At 51.0% G+C, this 13,611-nt stretch overlaps 1 protein-coding gene across 2 annotated transcripts in view; it reads right to left on the reverse strand.

Moving 5' to 3' along the window:
* The window catches only part of SLC35F3 (solute carrier family 35 member F3), a 425,569-nt gene that overhangs the window by 119,462 nt on the left and 292,496 nt on the right, over positions 1 to 13,611 (reverse strand). Inside the window, exon 1 of one of the 2 annotated variants that reach the window (XM_068982684.1) lies at positions 11,108 to 11,183. The exons of the other annotated variant lie outside the window; for it this stretch is intronic. Within the exon in view, the coding sequence (XP_068838785.1) occupies positions 11,108 to 11,183 (76 nt within the window). Of the gene's footprint in view, positions 1 to 11,107; positions 11,184 to 13,611 lie in introns of those variants that run through there. 2 annotated transcript variants of the gene reach the window in all.

Genomic DNA, 13,611 nt, shown 5'->3' on the forward strand with positions numbered 1-13,611 from the left:
AATTGCTTAAGCCTTTGCTGTAATTCAACGTCTAGTGGGCCTTAGAAAGCATCACTATGAACAAAGTTAGTGGAGGTGATGGCATTCCAGTTGAGCTATTTCAAATCCTGAAAGATGATGCTGTGAAAGTGCTGCACTCAATATGCCAGCAAATTTGGAAAACTCAGCAGTGGCCACAGGACTGGAAAAGGTCAGTTTTCATTCCAATCCCACAGAAAGGCAATGCCAAAGAATGCTTAAACTACCGCACAATTACACTCATCTCACATGATAATAAAGTAATGCTCAAAATTCTCCAAGCCAGGCTTCAGCAATACATGAACCGTGAACTTCCACATGTTTAAGGTGGTTTTAGAAAAGGCAGAGGAAGCAGAGATCAAATTGCCAACATCCGCTGGATCATCGAAAAAGCTAGAGAGTTCCAAAAAAACATCTATTTCTGCTTTATTGACTATGCCAAAGCCTTTGACTGTGTGGATCACAATAAACTGTGGAAAATTCTGAAAGAGATGGGAATACCAGATCACCTGACCTGCCTCTTGAAAAATCTGCGTGCAGGTTCAGGAAGCAACAGTTAAAACTAGACATGGAACAACAGACTGGTTCCAAATAGGAAAAGGAGTATGTCAAGGCTGCATATTGTCACCCTGCTTATTTAACTTCTATGCAGAGTACATCATGAGAAACACTGGGCTGGAAGAAACACAAGCTGGAATCAAGATTGCCAGGAGAAATATCAATCACCTCAGATATGCAGATGACACCACCCTTATGGCAGAAAGTGAAGAGGAACTAAAAAGCCTCTTGATGAAAGTGAAAGAGGAGAGTGAAGAAGTTGGCTTAAAGCTCAACATTCAGAAAACCAGATCATGGCATCTGGTCCCATCGCTTCATGGCAAATAGATGGGGAAACAGTGGAAACAGTAAATCACTGCAGATGGTGACTGCAGCCATGAAATTAAAAGACGCTTACTCCTTGGAAGAAAATTTATGACCAACCTAGATAGCATATTCAAAAGCAAAGACATTACTTTGCCAACAAAGGTCCATCTAGTCAAGGCTATGGTTTTTCCAGTGGTCATGTATGGATGTGAGAGTTGGACTGTGAAGAAGGCTGAGCGCCGAAGAATTGATGCTTTTGAACTGTGGTGTTGGAGAAGACTCTTGAGAGTCCCTTGGACTATAAGGAGATCCAACCAGTCCATCCTAAAGGAGATCAGCCCTGGGATTTCTTTGGAAGGAATGATGCTGAGGCTGAAACTCCAGTACTTTGTCCACCTCATTCGAAGAGTTGACTCATTGGAAAAGACTCTGATGCTGGGAGGACTTGGGGGCAGGAGGAGAAGGGGACGACAGAGGATGAGATGGCTGGATGGCATCAGTGACTCGATGGACGTGAGTTTGAGTGAACTCCGGGAGATGGTGATGGACAGTGAGCCTGGCATGCTGTGATTCATAGGGTTGCAAAGAGTCAGACATGACTGAGAGACTGAACTGAACTGAACTGAACTTGCTGTAATTCCTGGAGATAACATGCAGAGATGCATGACAGCATGGCAGCTGCAAAGTGTTTTTTTTTTTTTTTTGCCAAGTTGTTTTTAAAAAACAATATTATTTCCCTAGTGTGGATACAGAATTGGGAGGTGAAGGAAGGCTGCTTTTAAAAGGGGGTGGAGCCGGTTGGCAGAAGGAACTTCACTGGAAGTTCCACCTGGCTGCAGCGCTGGTCTGAATCAGCCCCAAATCTGGCCTGTTCCCCGGCCATCATCACCACCTCTGAGAACAGACTGGCTTTTCTGCCCCACTCCTCACATCCTTAGAGGTCCCCAAATAACTCCCAATATCCAAACCACACTGCCTCTTGCAGTGGATTTGCAATAATTCTGGAATGTTCACAGCTCAAAGCAAACATGACTTCTGAGAAGGTGAGTGGATACGGCTAAGCTTGAGATAATGCCCTTGTGCCTTGGGGGAGGGAAGAGGCCACCTTGGGAGGGGAGCAAGGGCCTGTTTGAATCCGTGGTCTGAAGACACCTGGGCTCAAAGGGATCAGTTTTAATCCCCGCACCTGCCAGTCGTGGCCTGTTAGCCTCCAGAGTTCCACTGCCTGCCCAGGCACATCATGCTTCTGTTCACAGCAGGCACTCACCCCAGAAAGATCAGGGGATATTCCTGCACTGCTGTGACCCGCACGTAAATACCAACTTATGTACACACTCCTCTTCTCTCAAGTCTGTGTGGTGGGAGTCAGGCTGTCGTGCCTCACAGGGAGACGGGGGTTATAGGAAGGCACACTGTGTGCAGCACAGCCCCCCAGGAAAGAAGGGGTATATGGAGTCTCCCCCTCCAACGGGGAGCAGGGAGACAGGGCGATATTTTAACTGGTGGCCTAGGCGGTTACACAACTCATCTTGATGCACAAAGAGCATCGTCTTCTAGAACATCTGGTTCTCAGCAGAGTCATATAACGTCCATCTCTAAGGCAGGACTGAGGGTGCTTGCTCAAGGACCCAAGTGCGGTCAGCTTAAGGTATCAAAAGTCCTCCTTGGCTTCACTCCACCCCTCTGCCTGGGCTGAGGGTGATGGGCTGAGCACATCCCGGGCAGAGAGGCTTTGTTGTGGAAACACCCAGGCCAGCTCCAGGCAAAGCTGGAAATTTGCACACTCCTCTTTGGGGTCTTTCTAGACCTCTTTCTGTACCCCCATCATGGGGGGCTATTGTCTGGAGTTCATTGCTTTCCTTCTGCTGAAGATTCATAGAATCTAAGTACTCATTTAACTTTTCTTCTTCTTCCTGCCCAGATGCCAAATCCCACCCCTGAAAAACACACATGCACATGCACACATGTACACACATATACATAAATACAAGCATGCACACACACACAAGAACACACATACATACAAGCACACATATACACACACATGCGTGCACACACACATGGGGCTTCCCAGGTGGTGCAGTTGTAAAGAATCCACATGCCAGTTCAGGAGGCACAAGTGACTCGGGTTCGATCCCTGGGTCAGGAAGATCCCCTGGAGGAGGAAATGACAACCCACACCAGTCTTCTTGCCTGGAGAATCCATGACAGAAGAGCTTGGCGGGCTACAGTCCATGGGGTCACAAAACAGTCAGACAGGACTGAGCATGCATGAAGACACATGCACACACACACACACACATCCACACTTATATACATGTGCGCACACACACACACATCAAATTTCTGACTTGCCCTGGGTCTTGTGCCCTCAGTCTTGCTCTCTGATAGTAAAGAGATTTCATTAGATAAACCAGTCCCTGCTAATGAGTAAGCTACTTACTAGACTCATAGACTCTTTCTGCTGAAGCAGCCAAGGAAGCTCGACTTTAATCCCCTTTCTTTTCAGAAAAGAGAAGCCCAGGTTCCAGGAGGTGAGAATTAGCTAGTAGGGAAGCAGGACATGAAATGCCAGCATCCTGTGCCCACAGGGCGTTCTTCCTCCACACTCCCCTTCAGTGACACGGTGTCTTAACCAGTGAGAATAGATCACTTGCCAAAAAGGCTTTTAAGAGTTATATCTCTCCTGGGCTCTCCCACACAGCTCCTCCGAACCCTTTCTCACCTCTGTGAGCCTTCATCTCCATCCATCATTGCTGGCAGATGGTGCCACTTCGTACATTACGGAGAAGATCCAAGTCATCATCTCAGATCCTCGGCTTCCCTCCCCAGCAGCTGACATTTCTGAGGTCTTTGATCTCATCTCTTCCCTTCTTGCCAGGCTAACCATCCCTTCTCTGGCCTGGTCTGTCCTCCCAAGCCCCTCTGCCTCCAGTCTTTGCTGCCTTAATCACACTCTCCTGGGGCAACTCCAGACCTGCCCCGGCACTAAACTCCTTCCTCCGATTTACAGAAACATCAGCTCTCCCTAGGGCTTCCCAGGTGACTCAGTGATAACAAGTCTGCTTGCCAACCAGGAGATGCAGGTTCGATCCCTGGCCTGGGAAGATGCCCTGCAGAAGGGAATGGCTACCCACTCCAGTATTCTTGCCTCAAGAATTTCATGGACAAAGGAGCCTGGCGGGCTATCATCCGTCCATGGCATTGCAAAGAGTCGGACACAAGTGAATGACTAACACTTTGACCCGATCTCCCCAAATCTCTCCCCTTTCCCCTAAAGAGAACCTAACTCCCCTCCCCTCTCTTACTGACCAGCACCTTTACTGGCCTCTGCTTTTCTTCTTTGCCAAACACTCACCCCTTGCAATCTGGTTTGTGGACCAGCAAAATTGTTTCTAGAAAGCTGTGTCCTGGGGTCCAGAGGTTAGGACTCTGTGTTCTCACTGTCAAGGACGAGGGTTCTAGTTCCACAAACTGAACAGTGAGGTCCAAAGACAAAACCAAACCCGCTTCCTTTGGCCCTATTTGATACTGCAGCACGATTTCTCATTCTTGGTTTTCTTCCTGGGATTTCCACGATGCCCTTTGATCTGGGTTCTGCCTCTTCCATCTCCCCAGTGTCTGTGGCCAGCAGGCTTCTGGGCCACCCCGTTCGTCCCCACAATGCCACCTCCCACCTGATTTGTCACTGGGCCGTCACCACCTCTTTCTCCCAGGTCCTTGCCTCCTACACGCAAATACCTGCACTCAAAGGCGCTGCCAAGGCCTCACTCTTGTCTCGTCTAAATTTGACGCGTCCCCTGTCTCCCTAGCTGTGACTGCCAATGACATCTTAATCTTTATTTGTTTCTATTTAATTTTTTTAGGGGGAGCCATGTCACTCAACTTTCAGGATCGTAGTTCCCTGACCAGGAATCGAACGTGTGCCTCTGAAGTGGAAGTGCAGAGCCCTAACCATTGGACTGCCAGGGAATTTAAAGCATCTTCATCTTTAGAGTCCTCTTGGATGACTCCCTCTCTGCCCTCCTGCTTCAACTCAGCCTGTGATATACTTGACTGTTTTTGATTCTACTCTAATTCCTTTATAAATATTTGCTGTGATTGGTGAAATCACCTTCATGGTTCATTCTGAACATCACAGCCATGTATCCCAGATTCAGTCTCCCTTCTCTTCCACACCTCCCTCTTCCTACTAGTTTCCGTCTACTCTCCCAGGCCCAGAATTTGAGAGGCCCTCCAAGTTTGCCTGGGGCCAGCCTTGACCTTGGACCTTCTTCCCCTGACTTCTACGTAAGCTCTGTCCCCACCAGACTCCCACAGGTCTCTGCCAAATGCTACCCTCTCCTAACTCTGCATCTTGGTCCATAGGGCTGCCTCTGCCTGGAACCCCATGTTCTTGCCTTTCGCCTATGACACCAGGGTTTCACTAGTGGCTCATATAGTAAATAATTCGCCTACAATGCAGGAGACCTGGGTTTGATCCCTGGGTTGGGGAGATCCCCTGGAGGAGGGCATGGCCACCCACTCCAGTATTCTTAGGCTTCCCTGGTGGCTCAGACAGTAAAGAATCTGCCTGTGATGCAGGAGACCTGGGTTCAGACCCTGGGTTGGGAAGATTCCCTGGAGGAGGGCATGGCAACCCAGTCCAATATTCTTGCCTGGAGAATCCCCATGGACAGAGGAGCCTGGCAGGCTACAGTCCATGGGGGCCGCAAAGAGCTGGACATAACTGAGCAACTACGCACAACACACGAGGACAGCAGAGGGCAGAGGCGTGGCCTCTACCACGATGCTGCGATCATGCTCCCAGAAGACCAGTGTGAAAGGAAACATAACCATCACCTGGAGTTCAGTGATGAGAAAGGTTCTGAGACCACATCCAGGCTCAGCAGGAAACAGTGTCCTGTTAGATTACATCATTTTGACAAAGCAAGGGTAAGAGCGACAAGAGCGGCCATCTGTGTCCCCGCCAAAAGCGAGCTTCAGGGATTTCCCTGGCAGTCCAGTGGTTAAGACTGTACTTCCAATGTGGAGGGCCCAGGTTCCATCCCCAGTGGAGGAACTAAGATCTCACATGCAGGGGGCACGGCCAAAGAGAAAAGTTACCTTCCAACATGCAATCTTTCTTTGTGACATTTCTCACTTGTTTGGGTCAAGGATTATAACTGGCTCCTCTTAGCATCTCCAGTAATATCTGGTTCCTTGCACATATTAGGTAACACATTGGATCAATTCAGGAGTGATTTTTGTCCTTGAGGTTTTAGGCCTAGAGCGATGCAACCTAGGAAACATTTTGGGCATGGGAACCCTTCGGCAGTATACTTCTCAAGACAAGAGGTTTCTAAGGTTGACCCTCAGGGCTGCATGTCCCCGAATAGCAGTCTTGTTCCTTTAAAAAAAGCAAAGCAGGTGGCTTCCCTGGTGGCTCAGTGATAAAAAATCAGCTTGCCAATGCAGGAGACACGGGTTCAATCCCTGATCTGGGAAGATCAGACATGCCACGGAGTAACAAGGCCCGTGCACCACAACTATGAAGCCTGGGCTCCAGAGCCCAGGAGACACAACCACTTAAGCCACATGCCCTGAAGCCCGGGCTCCACAACCAGAGAAGTCACCGCAACAAGAAGCCCGGATATCGCAAGTGGGAAAAACCCTTAGAATCAACAAAGACTCAGCACAGCCAAAAAGTAAAATAAATGAAACCATCTTTCAAAAAAACAAAAAACAGAGGGACTTCCCTAGTGGTCTAGAGGTTAAGAATCCACCTTCCAATGCAGGAGACATGGGTTCGATCCCTGGTTGGAGAACTAGGATCCCACAGGCCTCGGGGCAACACACCACAGCAAGAAGCCCCGGCCGCAACAAACACCAAACACAGTCATAAATGAATAAACAAAGGAGCCAGATCGAGGCTGGGGGAGGCTGAGACAGGCTGACCGCCCTGAAGCAGAGGCAGAAGTGACAGCAACAGCAGTGGGCCCTGTGAGCCATAGCAGTGGTCCAGACCCCCAAGCCACACTGTGACGGGAGCAGATAGGTACTGAGCACGTACAAAGTGCCAGGCAACTATGCCTGTGTAGCCTGGCACCCTTGCTTCTTCCTTTTCTTTCTAATAGAATTTTATCTAAAACTTTTTATTGGCCATGCTGCAGTTTACAGGATCTTAGTTCCCTGACCAGGGATTGAATCCAGGCCTTCTGCAGATTCACAGATTCTTAAAGCACTGGACTACCATTTCTCATTGCATAGCTTCTATGAGTGAATCCCAGATGCCTCAGTTTCCTCAACTGTAAACTGCAGTAATAATGCTTGCTTCTTTTAGAAGGCAAAGAGATTATGTAGCCATCTCCCCCAGCAAAGCGCCTGCAACCTATCGATAATGCTCATTAGCAGGAAACTGTTACTCTCATTATTACTAGAGACAGATCATCACCCTCATTTCCATTTGAAAGAACTGATTCCCAGAGAGCTTTAATCATCAAGCCAAAGTCACTAGCTTCAGCAGGAGAAGTGGGCCCCAAACCCAGTACAGTCCACAGGCCATGGCGGCCTCCTGGGGGAATTTATTGTCCTGTTCTCAGCCATTAATTCCTACTGAATGCAATTTTATTGAACATGAATTAGTTGGTTGTGAATACAGACAATCCAAGTAAAGATGCGTTACTGATCAATATTCAGTGTCTGAGTCCAAGGGGAACGCCAGGAAAGGAAGATGAAAAGAAACAAGGTGTGCCGTCAGACAGGACAGATGCCATCAGCTGGGCTGGAAGTCCCTTTTCAAGACGCAACCTCTCCCGGAGCCCAGGCCTCTCCCAGAGCCCAGGCGCAGTCCCCTTCTCATGCTTTCTGGCAGGACCTGTGCACTTACCCTTCCCTCTGCCTGGACCAGCCTCCCCTCCCTCCCTGCCTGACAGGTTTCTCACTTCAATAGCAAGGACTCTACCTCAGAAGACTTCCTCCACAGAAAAATCTCCCCCTCAGGAAGGCCTCCTCCTCCTCCTCAGGCAGACCTCCTCCTCCTCATCTTCTTTCCCAGGAAGGCTTCCTCCTCCCCCTCCTCCTCCTCCTCAGGAAGGCCTCCCCCTCCTCGCCCTCCTCCTCCTCCTCAGGAAGGCCTCCTCCTCAGGAAGGCCTCCCCCTCCTCCCCCTCCTCCTCCTCTTTAGGAAGGCCTCCTCCTCCCCCTCCTCAGGAAGGCCTCCTCTTCCTCCTCAGGAAGGCCTCCCTCTCCTCCTCAGGAAGGCCTCTTCTTCCTCTTTAGGAAGGCCTCCTCCCCCTCCTTCTCCCCCTTCTCCTCCTCAGGAAGGCCTCCCCCTCCTCCTCCTCCTCAGGAAGGCCTCTTCCTCCTCAGGATCTTTCCCCTTCCCCTCCTCAGATTATCCAGTTATCAGTGTCCCTGCAATTCTCTGTCCTCAGTTCTGAACCAGAATTTACTACCTTGCACTGGATTGCCGATTCATTTCTATGGGTCTCTTTCCCACTCAGCTGAAACTTCCTTCAAAGAATGAAGTCTCATTGCTCCTATTCACACTTCCAGGGACACAGAGCAGGCTCAGAGGAGCTATTTGTTGAGTAAATGAAGTCATCTTGTCCACCATCCTGTGCTTGAGTTCCACCAAGAGTTGTATTTTCTATTTTGGTTTTATATGTACCACATGCTGGGGCTTTCTTGCCTCCCCTTAGAAGACATACCACACAAGCTAATAAATATTCTTTGCTAGCTGCCTTCCATCGCTGGAGCCTGTCTGCCATCCACACAGAGACAGCCACAGTAGGGGGACCACCTTATCCTGTGCATCCAAGGCAAAACAAAATGATTCAACACTTCCAAAACAAGCACACAGATGCAAATGGTTTCAAAAAATAGACCCCAAACCAAACTGAACACAAATACCAAGGGAAGAAAAGCAGACAGACAGAAAGAGCTACACGAAAGTCTAGCATACCCAGGGCAGATTTAATTAGCTCTGCCCTGCAGACTTTTTCTGATACTCACACAGGTATCCTATACAAAAAGGCAACTGGAGGTCTTCTGGTATCACTGGAACTCTTCAGATGCTTCCAGATACTTCCAAAAACAACTAGATACCCCACACAGGTACTCTTTTTGAGAGCAGCAAGAAGGTTCACCAAAGGTGTGAGACAGTCTGTGACTGGAGGATTGCCAGACATTTATTAAGCACCTACTGTGTGTCAGGCATGTGCCAGGTATTGTCACCTACCGACCTACTGACCTCACTGCATTCATTTCCCAAAGTCCCCTGAGGCAGATTGTTAGTTCTGTTCTACAATTGAGGAAACTGAGGCTCCGTGTTTATGATTTGTACACTGCAAGGGGGGAGTCTAATCCCCTGAGCTGTCCGATTCTTAGTTTAATACACTTCCCATTATCCACAGACATTTATGTGCAAATGTTAATTAAGAAACCAAACCTGGGCTCCGCTAGGTCATCCATGTGAAGAGCAGGCTCAAGGCTCACCTGGTCGTAGCCCTAAGGGGCTTGGGGGAGGGAATCCCCATCTTCACTCCTTGGAGGCCAACCCTAGGCCTGGCTGGAGGGGGGCCTGTGCCTGGCAAGTCACCCTTGCCCTCTGCAGTACCTCTGAGGTCACAGTGCCCAGCTCTGGAGGCCTCACCATTCATGCCCAGCCTGGTTCCGAGTGCCCCCTGGGAGGTGTTCTCCCCAAGGTGGGCTGGGCGCTGCCTGGGGGAGGTACCCCACAACTAGAGAGCAGGGTTGACCGCTTTGACTTAATCAGTGAAGACAGAGCCACTTCCCATGAAGACCCCACGAACGAGCTTCCCCAAGGGACACAACTATCCAACTCTTCCCCTCCCCAACTTGCTTATACCTTTGGGCAAGATCCTCCGGAAGGCTTGAATATGCAATGGTGAATAGCTACCCACTCCAGTATTCTTGCCTGGAGAATCCTATGGACAGAGGAGTGTGGCAGGCTACAGGCCATTGGGTCGCAAAGAGTAGGACACGATGGAGCGACTAACAAGTTCACTTTTTTTCACCCCCACCCCAGAGGTAGGCAATGCACTAAATTCAGGTGTGTCTCACTCATACCAAGTCTTTCCTAAAATTGGGATGGGGGATGGGAGAGACAGCCATATGCAGGAATAAAACAAACAAACAAACAAAAAATCCCAACAATCTTCTAAAGGTAGGAAAGGAGAAATAGTTAAGTATCAAGAAATATATAGAATATAAGAAATTGTTGAGTTGCAGGTTAGTGCAAAGTGATGTTCTGAAAAGCATGGCTTTTGGTTCCAACAGCTGAGATTCCATTCCTGCTTCTCCACCTCCTGTTGTAGGTCTTGGACAAGTCCATCCACCCTTCTGGGCCTCAGAGGCCTCCTCTCTAGTATGGGGGCAACGGTGCCAGGATGACGACTGGCAGGTGCCCTGCCAGCCTCCTCTCCCTCTCAAATTCCCTGTCTCCTTGTAACAAACAAGAGCTCGGGAGGGAATACAGGGTCCTCAGAAACCATCACATAGAGGTCCCAGCTCCAAGCTCCAGTCACAGGGGAAGCCAGGTTTGCACTGGGATCCTCAGTCTAGAAGGAGGGGTCTGCTTTCCTCAACCCACTGACAGTCCCTCCGCAGCCCTCACCTGGCTAAGGAGACTCAGCCAGTCCACCGTGGCCTCCTGGGAGGAGGAGCTGGGGGCTGAGGCTGTCTCCCTCTGTTTTTCCTCCTTCCCCCATAGAAAGGCAAGGTCCTCTTTACTCCAGCTGAGTGTCCGCTGGGTCTGAGTAAGGTTGCTCTCCCGAGCCACTAGGGTCTCTGCTTCAGATCCCCTGAGTAGGGGGAAAGAAACGTTTTCCAGACTGCTGGTGGCTTTTCGCTCACCTGCTGGGCCTGCCACGGAGCGGGGCATCGCTTGGCTTGTGGGCTGGGGAAGGCTCAGAGCGCTGGGCGGGATGTCTCCGCCTGCGGCAGCCAGCCCTCTCTGAGCTATATCTCTGGTCTGCCCGGGGGCGGGATGGGGTGAGGGAGGGTGACGCTCCCAACCCAGGGGACTCCGGACAGGCCTCGAAGGAGCTGAAGTGGTGGACAGGAGGCAGCCGGTTGGGCAGCCCGCAGCCCGCTCCCCGCAGCCTCTCGGGGCAGCCGGGCAACCGAACCGCCACCTCCGGAGGCGCGCGGCGCTGCCCCAGGGGCACAGGTAACAGGGTGCGAGGATCCCTGCTCCAGGCCCCGCCGCCCCGGTCCGTTACCTTCCACTTTGGTGAGGGTCAGGACCGGACTGTTGCAGGCGCTGAGCGGGGCCACCCGGGCCGAGTGCTTCTTCATGATGAGCCGTCAGCCTGCAGGAGCGCCGCCGCCGATCGCCTACATCCTGGGGCCGGCTGGAGCGCGCCTCGCGGGCCCGTTGGCCTCCTCCGGGGAGGAGCGCGAGCTGCTGGCCGCCCCGGCCCTGCCTCCCGGGGCCGCCGGCCGGGCTCCCGTCGCCGCGCAGGGCTCACTGCGGCGGCCGCCCCGCGGAGCGCATCGTCGCCGGCAGCGCACCCACTCCGCACCCGCGCGCACAGCCTCCGGTTCCGAGGTTGCCGCAAACTCCAACGTCACGGACAAGTGCACTCCCCGCTCCCACCCCGCGGGCTCACCTGCTCCGCCCCCGCCCCGGGCCGCCCGCCCAGCCCCGCAGCCCGGCTTCCTCCCTCGGAGCTCGGCCCCGAGGCTTGCCTCCGGTCCGGGCGGGGGGCCTGCCCGCAGCTCCCCGGCGGCCCCTGTCCTTTGCTGAAACCAGCGCACGGAAGGCGAGGCCCTGAGAACTTAGCCTCAGAGGTTCACAAGTTTAAACAGGGAGCTACTGACTTCGGATGGGGAGTCAGCCTCCTCCCTGCGCAAAATCCTGAAGTATTGGTTTACGAGAGGAGTCAGAAAAAAGCAAAGCTTTCCCAGGCTGGCATTAACTTCTTTGGAAGTCTGGGGGCACGTTATTCTGCCTGATCCCCTGGACAGCTCTTTTTCCTCTTGAGGACGGTGCCAAGTCCAGAGAAGCAAGGCTGCCACAAGAAAACAAAGGCGTGGGACTTCTGCGCCTGTCCTGGTGCCCCAGTCCTGAGAGGTTCGACTGCCTGGGAAGCAGGGAAAGCTTCATTTCGGCCCAGATTCTAGGTTTCTGCCGCAGCTTTTGCCTCTGCAAGCACTGCTTCTACTCTGGCCCACCTGTAAGCTACTGGCCAGTGATGCTTGATTAAAAGTAATGACATACCTCTTGCATCACTGGCTGGGCGATCCCTGAGTGACTACCCGGTCCCCAGGACGTTTATCTCATGACAGTGCATCATCACAGGTGCCCAGCCATCATCCTTGTGGAAAGGATGCACAGGACTTGTGTGGTCCAGGAACTCGAAGGGCTTTATGGGCATCTCATTCACGCAGCCATCGGTTTTGCTCTCAGTCTCCGCTGGGAATCTGAAGGCTCCGTGCTGCTTCCAGGTGGGTTTCGTTGTTATTGTTAAGCCCTTACCTCCCACTCTACCTGGTTTCCTGTCACAAAGTGGATGTTCCACTCTACGATGTCATTTTTATCCCCCATAAGGGTAACTCAGTGGCATGGCAGAGGTGGAGAGGGGTCTTACAGCAATCCGGTTTCCCTAGCCTGGAACCTACCAGGTGTCTCTGGTGACATCCATCTGGATGCTCCCAGATCTCTGGTGGAAGTGGTTCCTACCAGCTGCTTTTGTAAGGTTCTTGTTATTTGCTTGCTCTCTAGAACTCCTGAAATGAACAGTATGACTGCTGGGTCTCCAAAAAGCCAGGGCTTCCCAGGGTCGCTGCCTCATTGCTCTAGCAAAGGAAAGGCCCTCTAGTGGTGGCCTTCACACTATGAGCCTCTGACTCGGACCTTGTCCCCAGGACTCTAGAGATGCTGCTGCTGCTAAGTCGCTTCAGTCATATCCAACTCTGTGCGACCCCGTAGATGGCAGCCCACCAGGCTCCCCCGTCCCTGGGATCCTCCAGGCAAGAACACTGGAGTGGGTTGCCATTTCCTTCTCCAATGCATGAAAGTGAAATCGCTCAGTCGTGTCCGACCCTCAGCGACCCCACGGACTGCAGCCCACCAGGCTCCTCCGTCCATTGGATTTTCCAGGCAGGAGTACTGGAGTGGGGTGCCATTGCCTTCTCAGAGAGAGGACACCACAGTAAGTCAATAAACCATTCCCTTCTTTGTAAAAATTAAGCACAAACAAACAAAAAGCAAACCAAAAACTCGAAAAATCTCATCTATTAAAGAAGATCTTTCAACATAATATTCCCATGTGTTGTTTCATCAATCAACATTTGCCATATGCACATAACTAAATAAAATAAACATCACATCATAACTTACCCACTTTATGAGCACTATGTATCAAGTACTGTGCTGTGTTTTACATAAATCACTTCATTTTCTACTCACAAAAACTCTGCAAATTTGTTGTTACTTAGTTTTACAAAAGGGGAAACTGAGGCTAAGAGAAATGAACTAAAATGTCCCAGGTAATATACAAACCAGCTGAGCAGGGATTTATTTATTTTTCTATTTATTTTTTAATGGAGGAAAATTGCTTTACAGTGTTATGTTGGTTTCTGCCATACAACAACTTGAATCAGCCTTTATATACATATCCTCTCCCTCTTGAGAGTCCCTCCCTTCCCTGCAACCCCTCTCCCCCAGGTCATCATAGAGCATCAGGCTTGGCTCCCTGTATTAGACAGCAAATTCTCTCCA

The sequence above is a fragment of the Capricornis sumatraensis genome, chromosome 10, assembly GCF_032405125.1.
Source record: "Capricornis sumatraensis isolate serow.1 chromosome 10, serow.2, whole genome shotgun sequence".
NCBI lineage: Eukaryota > Metazoa > Chordata > Mammalia > Artiodactyla > Bovidae > Capricornis > Capricornis sumatraensis.